Source organism: Oncorhynchus tshawytscha, linkage group LG10, assembly GCF_018296145.1.
Source record: "Oncorhynchus tshawytscha isolate Ot180627B linkage group LG10, Otsh_v2.0, whole genome shotgun sequence".
NCBI lineage: Eukaryota > Metazoa > Chordata > Actinopteri > Salmoniformes > Salmonidae > Oncorhynchus > Oncorhynchus tshawytscha.
The window spans coordinates 70,955,087-70,965,794 of record NC_056438.1 but is presented as its reverse complement, the minus strand read 5'-3'; the positions used below and the strand labels follow the sequence as shown (position 1 = coordinate 70,965,794).

Here is a 10,708-nt window from a genome sequence, read left to right as displayed (position 1 = left end):
AGGGATTTGTTACCATTGCCTGTTTTAGAATTTGTAAGTCAAACATCAAGCAATTAATTTTTCTATAACAAAAATAAATGCTGTCTTGTCATGTGTTCTTTTAGATGCTTGCTATGTGAGATCAGCAGACGGAGAAGACACCTCACCAGACTTATCTGGTTATGTAGGCTACGTAGTGATTCTGTAGGTAGGTCAATGTGATCATCAGAAGTTGAAGCTTGAGTGTGTATAGCAATCAATAATGGATAATTAATGTATTATTCTAGAGACTACATGGAATCTGGCATCTATTATTCAGTTATTGTCCCATTTGGTCAACCTCAAGGGGTTGACAGGCACCCACACAATAACAGGGACATTGCTTTCGCTCTAGACCTTCAGACACAGTTGGTGATCTTGAACTGCTACCCTTGACAAAAATGTTGAGGTTGATAGGTTATTTTGTCTCCATTTTCCCAATAACCCACTCTACCCAACCTGTGACACCATCTTAGCATCCATAACTGTCAATTTCCCACGACGTTTTCAAAAACTGACACGGAACCAGCAGACAAATTATAATCTGCTTTATCAATTTCCAATGTGGAAAATTATCCACCAGCACAATCACTGAGGTATAAAATAACAAAATCGATCGCGGCGTGCGTGCCTTGGCCTTTGAACCCATTGTTGTGTCGCGGATGACGTCAGTTCTGTGTGCGAGACAGGCAGAGCGGCGTGCGCCTGGCGAGACAAAGGCGGCGGACCAGGGAACAGCTAAGAGAAAGAGGTTAGCTAGATCCAGATACAATTTTCGGGAGGTATGTGCATTAAAATGTAATAAACTACGAACCGATACGAAAAATGACGGGCTGCTAAACGACATCCGGCTGGAATAGGTTCTCATCGACAGCCTGTCCCTTCTCATTCGTTTTTAAACATTTTCTCCAACGCCCCCCAATTTAGCGAGCTAGCTAGCATTAGCGCACTGGTCGCCACTCACCATTCCTTCAAGAATCAAAAGAGAGGAACTCAATAAAATCGGGAGTTGGCCAAAGGGTAAGGTACATTTCAAGATATTTTACCCCCCCCCAAAAAAAGTATTTGGCTTAGACAAATTATTTAACGGAAGAATGTCTTTGCTTTCCAACTAACGTTAGCTAGCTGTGGTACTCCCAAACAAAGGGGACGACAACGTGACTGACTCAACTGTGGAACTAGCTAGTTTGCTAACTAGCGTACTATGGCTAGCTAACAGATTAGCGCTTTCCCAAATGTGATGCTCCCTTTTCGGGATGATACCGATTGAATAGACAAAATAGAATAGATCTAGTGTTCATTGTTATGGAATATTTAATATTGGCTTATTAAAATATGTATGATGCACATTTCAACAAGAGTCAGTCACACAGACTATTTTTGCCAGACAGTGAGACGGAATGCAACACACAGACAAAGCAGGCTTGAAGGGAACGGCGTCCAAGACGAACACACTAACCTATTTATCGTTACGGAACTAACTAGCTATATGACAGCAAATGTTTTTACAACTTTTAGTACATTTCATTTGTGTGTTTTCTAAAACTTATGGCTAAAAACGTTTTGTGCTGAAACTCCCTTTGTTTGCCTCTCCCAGAAAAGAGCGCTTTTACACCCACAGGCGACCCAAGATCGGATGTTCATCCTCGGGGACTATGCCTAGCCCCTTATTCCACCCCGAGATTATGGACCACGACATGGTAGTGAGCAGCCAGCACAACGGGGTCAGCCTGCCCCGAGAAACGGATCAGGAGTCCCGGGACGAGGGCCATCAGGAGGTTCTCCGCTTCGCCATGGACCAGCTGTCACTTATGGCCCTGGAGAAGGTGGACTGTGGGGGCGGTGGTGGAGGGCACGTTGACCCACTCGACGAGAACCAGGGTCCAGTCTCCGAGAATTGCAACGGCGGTTATGTCAACCTGCAGTTGCTGGAGCACCCAGGAGGCTCCCGGGAATCCCCGACGTCCTGCTCCCCGTCTCCAGAGTACTATGGATCGGGCGGGTACCACATGGCTGGCCCGCACTCTCACTCCATGCTCGGGGAACAAAACTCAATTATCTGCAATCGTAAAAGGAGTGTCAACATGACCGAATGCGTACCTGTGCCCAGCTCCGAGCACGTTGCTGAAATAGTGGGAAGACAAGGTAAGAATTTCCCCCACTTTTGTTTACCTATATGGTTTGACCGTAGCTAGCTAGTTCATAAGATATTAAAGCTAACGTTATAGATGTTATTACAAACTACTCCTCTCATAACCACGAATGCATAGGACCATGCACCAGACAGCCTTCCTTTGTTTGGGGGGTGATATGTCTCTGAAACGTATCAGCGTCTGGTGTTATGAGAGTTGTTATTGATGTGTACAGCGGCTGTTGTTTATTCGCATATTACATGTAGACATAATGATTTACTGGCCTTGTGTGCATGTCCTTACAACAGTGTTAAATCAACTACAGATGTTATTGGTTGTGTATGGTGCATGGGTAGCAGGGAGGGGGAGGGGTGGGAGAGGGTCAGACAAAGCGGCAGATTGTCGGGAGTCTGGACATGTCTAGCAGGCTGCACCAAACAAAAGAAGCCTATCGAGTAATTTAGCGATATGAACGACAGAAGTCACCAATTTTAAACAATATGTCTGGTGTTTATATTTACGTCCACGTTCAAATTAGATTTGTAGTAATTTTATGTAATTCATGCTCGGCCCTAAAGCGGGGCAGTTGGGATGGCCGCCGCGCATAACACGGGACTGGGCGGTCTTTTCGCCCCGTATCCAGCCCAGTCGACCGCTCTCGGCCGTTTTTCAAAATACATACACATTTTCTCTCTGCGCACAATATTGACTACTATGCTTGGTTCGCCGTTGTGGCTACGTTATGGCATTGTTCTCTTTGTTTGAAAATGCCATGCTTTCTGCCTCCCAGAATGACATCACACACGTCCCATCCTATTGGTGGGTGAGAGCGAACTGTCCATATTTAAAGAAACAGTGCAGCGGTCCTTGGGTTAGCATTATAAATGCTATGAGGCTAATAAATTACAGGCCTACATAATGGAAATATATATTTTTGCCAGGCTGTTTGTCAACCAGTGAATGCAGTGCGAACAGATTATTTTAACCAGTTTAGTAAACATTTGTCCACGAAGTCCTATTCTCTGAATCAAGTTAGTAGCTATATTTCATGTATTGTTTATCTTCAGTTTATGAAACAACCATTACACAAACATTTCCCTATTGAAAATTATTACTTCTCAACTCTGCTAAACACAATTGGCCAACATTGTTATTTCCCCTCTTCCTCACCTTTCCATCTCTCTCTGCCCCAGGCTGTAAGATCAAGGCACTGCGTGCAAAGACCAACACCTACATAAAGACCCCAGTGAGAGGCGAGGAGCCCGTGTTCATTGTGACAGGGCGCAGGGAAGATGTGGAGATGGCCAAGCGGGAGATTGTCTCGGCGGCAGAGCACTTCTCCATGATCCGGGCGTCCCGCTGCAAGGCTGGGGCCACGGGCACAGGAGCACCCGGGACGGGGGGAGCAATCCCAGGACCCCCACACCTGCCTGGACAGACCACCATACAGGTACGACAACCACAGTGGGAAATACAGTAACCTAATGTTTTGTTTGTTTGTTGTTTATTTAACCAGGTGAAAGGGAGCTACTTTCATACACTTAGTTCACAACCGTTCAGTTCCATTTAAATGGCAGTTCTTGGTATTGTTTTACTGCTCTGCCAGTACACTGTGATTCATCACCTGTTTTTATGGGTGTGTAATTTCCTCCATAGTTTTACATGGTCAGTTCACGTGGTCTGGAAAGCCCTTACTCTTATTTCCTCCCCTGGTGCAGGTTCGGGTGCCATACCGTGTGGTTGGGTTAGTGGTTGGTCCCAAGGGGGCGACCATCAAGCGCATCCAGCAGCAGACCCACACCTACATCGTGACACCCAGTCGGGAGAAGGACCCTGTGTTCGAGGTGACGGGCATGCCAGAGAATGTGGACCGAGCCCGGGAGGAGATCGAGACGCACATCACCTTGCGGACCGGGGCCTTCGTGGACCTCCAGGGAGACAACGACTTTCACACCAACGGAACCGACGTTAGCTTAGAGGGCCTGGGCTCGCTGGGCGCTGCTCTCTGGTCTCGGGCCAACAACCACCATGCTGCCCCTCCACCCCCACCTCCTCCTCCACCACCGCCCCTCCCGCTGGCCATGCACCACTCATCTGGGAGGAAGCTGGTCTCCTACCATCAACATAAGGGAGGGATGGGCTCTGAGAGCTACAGCGCCCCCAGGAGGGCCACAGAGGGAGACAGCCCAACCAGCCCCTTCAGCACAGGCTCCAGCAGTGCTGGAGGAGGCGGGTTCACCCCTGGCCTCCCCTCTGAGGAGCTGGGCTTTGAGTTCAGCGCCGCCAACATCTGGGCACCCTTCGTCAATGGAGGAGGAGGGAAGGTCCCAGGCTCCTCCCAGCAGCAACCTCTCCGCCGAAACAGCAGCGGCCTGAGTGGAGGCGCCATCACACCCCGCCTGTCCCCCACCCTGCCCCCTGATGCCGTGGTGGGACCCCTGGATCATCCTATGGCCCGCCGGGCCCAGAGCGACCCCCTCAGTGCCCTCTCATGGCTGCAGTCGGGCGGTACTGTTGCAGGGACCATCTCCGGAGGATCTAGCTCCAGCTCCGGAGGCTCATCCACCGGTTACTCCTCCTGCTCAGCCTCCTCCCTGCCCGGAGGCTCTCCCACAGACTCAGAGGGCGGGGGCAGTGGAGTGGGCCTGGCCTCTGGCATGCTGGGCCGGCTGAAGCCTGCGGCAGGCTCTGGGGCTGGAGGTCTGATTGGTGTAGGGCCAGGGGGCGGGAGCAGGGACTGTTTTGTGTGCTTTGAGAGTGAGGTGACAGCGGCCCTGGTGCCCTGCGGCCACAACCTCTTCTGTATGGACTGCGCCGGACAGATCTGCCAGTCCGCTGAGCCCGAATGCCCTGTCTGCCACATCCCTGCCACACAGTGCATCCGCATCTTCTCCTAATGAACCCCCACCCAAAGACAAGGGAGAGAAGTGGAGGTGAGAGGAGGAGGGTGTCATCTTAAAAAACATCACTTTTTTCCCTCTCTGACTATCCAACAGAACTGCAGTGGGGCGTCAACTGTGGAGGAACGGACACCAACAACCTTTGCTAATAGGATGAGCTATAATGATTACAATATTAGAAATGACACTATAAAGATGTTGATTTAATTATAATAACTATGACAAGAATAATGGTAGTAATAATTATTATTATTATTTCCAGACGGGCTGATTTTGGTTCATTCTGCAGACTGCAGAAGTAGTTGGGCTGGGATCAAGAGATTTCACGGTGGACTTGTGTCTTATCTTTCTTCAGGCCTTCATTCTGACCTGGACAAGCCTTCAGGACTCAGCCTCTAGGTTGTCTGTATAGTTTTCATTCCCTCGCGTCTTCTTCTTCAGATATCTCTGCCTGCTTCTTTCACAATCCTTTTCCTTTGCCACTTTTGTAATTAAATAACAGATATTTTTTGACGGAGCTGCCTAGACCTGCACCTTTCTGGTTTCTTTCCCATGTTCTTTGACAGGATACGAAACACTGTTTTTCTGGTCTTCTCTGTTCTCTAACTCTCTCTTTCTCTCATGCTGTAGTATAGTGATGTAAAGGAAAGGCTTTGGGATTGTGGTATGAGCCTGGAACTGACTTTAAAACAGGCACAGAAAGAGACACCTATGAGACAAGGCTGAGGGACCTCATAGATGTTATGAATGAAGACTGAAACACTTAAGATATTTATACTGTTCAAAAACTGATATTCGATGTCTTGGTTTTAACGACCAGTATGGGAATAATATAATAGTTTAAAGTTATTTAAGGAATATCAGTAGTAATGCCATAGGTCAGTTACTCAGTCCCCGTTGGTCTGTCTTTCTCTCAAACCCTCTCTTCCTATCTACCCTCCCCTCTCTCCTTCAATAGTTCCAGAGTTGGGCTTTGTTTCTGGTTCGATTGAATGAAGCGGAGCCGAGCCTTGTATTAAACCCTACTGTTGTATTCCACGTCGAATGCTCAGCTGACAACAGAATGTGTAATTGAAACAAACATGTCTTGTTTTTGGCTCCATTCCTCTTTCTTCCCCTTGTGGAGCTCAGTGTAGACACCTAGCCATCCACATGACAAACTAAACCCAGTCCACCCAGATCTTCTATCTGATTTGGACAGCTAAATAATTTTTAGAAGGGTTTTGGCTTTTACACTGTAAACTGTGGCCCGGTTTGCCCCTGACTTCTCGTCTGTCTGTCTGTGTCTCTTTCTCTGTCTGTCTCTTTCTCTGTCTGTCTGTGTGTCTCTCTTTCTCTCTCTTTGTGTATTGAAGTCCAACAGGAGTATATTGGTCTTGGTGATGTCACACACACACAGGAATGTCTCTGCCAATAGGGATCTTGGTTAAGAGGAGGCGGCCCGTCCCCAGTATTAAGGGGCGTCAGAATGAGCTGTCTCTCTGCACTGCAAACCTTGAGCGACACATTGTAACGTTTTTAGCCCCCACCTCAACTCCCCCAGCTAAGCTCTTTTTCTCCTAGTCTAACCCCGGATCACCCAGCCCATGCGGCAGTGGCATCCTGGGAGATATGTTTTCTGTGTATTTTCTTTCTAGTAAGTTCACATCAACTGCCTCTCTCCTATGGTGTTTTTAACTATGATGTGGACAGGTTGGTTTTGTTGTGATGGTACGGTACACAGTTGTAGTATGTAGCCCTTTGAACATATGTACGGATGTATTCATAGAATGAGACAAGCCATGATAAACAAGATTAAAAACAGGGCTTCCTATGAGCACACACACTACATTTTCAGGTGTTTTAACATTCTCATTGGTGACAACAGCGAGAGTAATAAATGTATCCAATATGGCAGCTAGTAGCTATTTCATCCAGGGCTTCCAGACACTATGTGTTCAAACCCAAACAGCTGCAGAATGTGTTGCTTGTTCTTTTCTCTCTGGTCTACGTCTATAGAACAGTAGTCAACCCTGTTAGTACTGGTCTGTCTCAGTGGTCAACCCTGTTAGTACCGGTCTGTCTCAGTGGTCAACCCTGTTAATTCACATCCATTGTCTGTGAACAAATTAACAGAAGGCCCTGTTCCAATACTTTTCAACTGCAGCCTTCCTTTCTCCCCTCACACCTTGAGGTACTATTCAGTGATCTACCATGTGGACAGGTGTTCCTAGCAATAAGGTCACTTCAGATCAGTGACTGCCTTCAGGGAGGGAGAAGGAAAATATGCATTTGAAGAGAATGAACACTCTTCACATGGTATAGGCAGAGCTGAAGCCAAGCTACTTTTTAACAATCCACTTCTGTGTGTCTAAGATGCGTGACTCTAAACGAGCTAGCCAAGTGAAGGGGACAGAGGCTTGACGTCTTAATCCGTAATCTAATAGTCAACCCTCATTTAGATGCACAATATCTCCCCCAACTTGAAACGCCCTCCATGTCTACAGATGTGCAGCTAGTAGCCACTGAGGACTCCCATTTTACTGAAGACTACTCTAATGGTGCGTTGGTGCAAACTTGCTACTGACACAGATACTGTTTTTAGAAAAAAGGAACGGCCATCTAGGGCAGCACAGGGGCACAGCGTCCCCTCTCCTGCTTCTCTTTTAAGAATTAACTGTACAACCCTGACCACACCGTGGTCTTTCTCTCTACCCTCAACATGAGAGCGATCGATCTGTGTAAACTGGCAACCTGTCCCTGCTGGGCTTGATGTCAAACGTTTAGTTATCTCTGCTCCTGCAGACACAAGTTAGGTGCAGGGGAGGACGTGACCATGTCTTTAAAGGAACAGCTAGACTGAGTGTTTGTGTGAGTCTCCTTTAGTGTTAAATGGAGGCCAATTTTAAAAGGGCCCCTTTTTTCCAGAACTGCCCATGACTTCTGTCACTTAATGTCCATAGTTGAATTTGCCAGGTGGTTCTGGTGTAGGTTCTGGTCTGGTTGTTTCACTAGTAAACTCTTTACCCATGGTCCAGAGTGTTATGGTAATGTACAGTAACAAACAGCTAAAAGGTACAGAATATTCTCATATTCTGCAGATACATTTTTTTCTGAACTTCACCCCTCTCCTTTTAGGTTTGAAAACAGGGTTTATAGAGGCTCGTTGAGGAATGACCACTGACCTTTTTGTGACAGAGGTGGGCCCAGAGAGTGCCACGCCCATCTGGGCAAGCCGCTCCCCCTGAAACTCTGCCTTTCTATTTTGCTTTAATTCTTTTTGTATGCAGAACCAAAATGTTACATCAGCAAACAAGGTTTCAGGCCTGACTTGTATGTATATACCCTGAATACAATCAATGGGATCTCGTTTTTAAAAAAGTTACCAGACTTAAGTAATGAAGTTAAGTGTAGTTTTTAAAAACATGTATAATTATTTGTAAGTTAACCATATGCATGTCTTCAAGCCATCAGGCATTAGAGGGGAGAAACTTTTTACACATTTTTATTTTTACCATTTATTTGCTTACCTAAATATCCCAGACAATAATGTGACCCTTTTTTTATTACTTCTAAATGATTTTCCCCTTTATTTCCTGTGTACTACATATAGCCAATTTTATAACAAAATGAGAAAATTATTGAAGAAATTTTTAAATTGAAATATATTTTATTTGAAAGTTTATGGACCTTTTAACCGTGAGCCGGAACAATTGTATACGCATATCATTTGAGCTGACTTGACGGTTATGAGAAATGTATCAAGAGTTTTATTTTTTATGCTTCTTTAATAAAATCTTGTTTTTGGTTTCTTTTTTTACTGTAAAACAATAACCCTGTTGTGTTTGTGCTTTCTTTCACCTCTAGCTTACTTTACGGTCAGACCACATAATTGACTACCACCTTATGCTTTACCAAATGAACTCAGGTAAATCTTAACTCTTATATTCTCAACTGCATTGTTGGTTGTTAGTAAGCATTTTCACGGTAAGGTCTACCTACACCTGTTGTATTTGGCGAATGTGACAAATAAAATTTGATTTGACTAGAGTAGTAACTAGTAGGAGGTTACCTTGCATTCCACACTTTCAACCAAGTCAGGCTGTGTTTACACAGGCAGCCAATTCTGGTCTTTTATTTCACTAATTGGTCTTTTGACCGATCCAAATTGGGCCGCCAGTCTAAACTTACCCTCTAATCAGACCTGGAACACCAGTGGGTGCAATTATCAGAAATGACAGAACCAGGGCTGTGTTCAGTGCATAGTGTAATGGAGGCGGCAGGGTGGCCTAGTGGTTAGAGCGTTGGACTAGCCTAGTGGTTAGAGCGTTGGACTAGCCTAGTGGTTAGAGCGTTGGACTAGCCTAGTGGTTAGAGCGTTGGACTAGCTTAGTGGTTAGAGCGTTGGACTAGCCTAGTGGTTAGAGTGCTGGACTAGCCTAGTGGTTAGAGCGTTGGACTAGCCTGGACTAGCCTAGTGGTTAGAGCGTTGGACTAGCCTAGTGGTTAGAGCGTTGGACTAGCCTAGTGGTTAGAGTGCTGGACTAGCCTAGTGGTTAGAGCGTTGGACTAGCCTGGACTAGCCTAGTGGTTAGTGTTGGACTAGCCTGGACTAGCCTAGTGGTTAGAGCATTGGACTAGCCTGGACTAGCCTAGTGGTTAGAGCGTTGGACTAGCCTGGACTAGCCTAGTGGTTAGAGCGTTGGACTAGTAACCCCCGAGCTGACAAAGGGGTGTCATTCTGCCCCTGAACAGGCAGTTAACCCACTGTTCGTAGACCGTCATTGAAAATAAGAATTTGCCTAGTTAAATAAAGGACAAATAGAACGTTCAATTGAATGGTGCTGTACTGAATGACCATTGTCCTAAAGGAGAAGGAATACATCACTCGTGCCATTTTAAGAATGCTTATTTGGGGTGGTTTGGAAATTGAGGACAGGGGCTATGCTTATCAAAACTGAAGCATGAATGTCCATAGACTGCTTTCAAGGTAATGAAACGAGTAGCATTTAAATATGGGTGAACTATCCCTTTTTATAAATCTCAAGTTGGGCACATTGTCATCTCTCATTCCACCACATGGTGGCAGTAGATATGAACGATCGGGGTGGGCGGTGTGCATACTGCCAAAGCTCTCCGGTTTAGACGGGATGCAGCTGCAGTTTCCAGCAGACAGCTTCTGGAAACAGTAGATAGATTTAGTAGGACAATACATAGGAAGGACAGTGTCTTTTTACATGATCACTGAGCGTCAGATATGCTCTAATAGAGAAGAGAATAAAGTACAGAAAATTGCAGTTGGACACAAATGGCCTTTTTAATAGGAAGCAGTTCACAACCAGGCTGCATTCTAACCCACCTTCATTCTAGATAAAGAACAATCAATCGTAATGATAATAAACAAATTAGAAACATCCTCAGTAGAAAATAATTCTCTCATGCGAATTCCGTGTACACGCTACATTCATATTGGTTAAATATTTGTATGTATTCACAAGCCTTTTAAAAAATAAAATGTTATAATTCATCATCATTACATAGGTATTCAAATGAAAAGAGAAAAAAAATCCCATTATTGGTAACATCAAAGAGACGCGTGCTGGCACGTTAAAGTTCATTTTCCCTTCATGCACTGGTGTTTGTTTTTATTCACAGGGTGGGCATCACTTGGTCTCCATG

General features: G+C 45.6%; 1 protein-coding gene across 1 annotated transcript; it reads left to right on the top strand.

Moving 5' to 3' along the window:
- The first annotated feature begins 695 nt into the window (after window positions 1-695).
- On the top strand, window positions 696-8,863 carry LOC112237792 (RNA-binding protein MEX3B). The gene is made up of 4 exons (XM_024406400.2): window positions 696-1,038; window positions 1,616-2,163; window positions 3,344-3,600; window positions 3,869-8,863. The coding sequence occupies exons 2-4, from the start codon at window positions 1,674-1,676 to the stop codon at window positions 5,045-5,047; spliced, it is 1,926 nt and encodes a 641-aa protein (XP_024262168.1). The 5' UTR covers window positions 696-1,038; window positions 1,616-1,673; the 3' UTR covers window positions 5,048-8,863.
- Window positions 8,864-10,708: the final 1,845 nt, after the last annotated feature.

What these genes read in the sequence shown, in the direction of transcription:
- LOC112237792 (XM_024406400.2), top strand. Translation starts at nt 1,674, where the DNA reads ATGCCTAGCCCCTTATTCCACCCCGAGATTATGGACCACGACATGGTA. An exon ending in TGAAATAGTGGGAAGACAAG is followed by an intron (nt 2,164 to 3,343) that starts GTAAGAATTTCC and finishes TCTCTGCCCCAG; the next exon opens with GCTGTAAGATCAAGGCACTG. An exon ending in CTGGACAGACCACCATACAG is followed by an intron (nt 3,601 to 3,868) that starts GTACGACAACCA and finishes CCCCTGGTGCAG; the next exon opens with GTTCGGGTGCCATACCGTGT.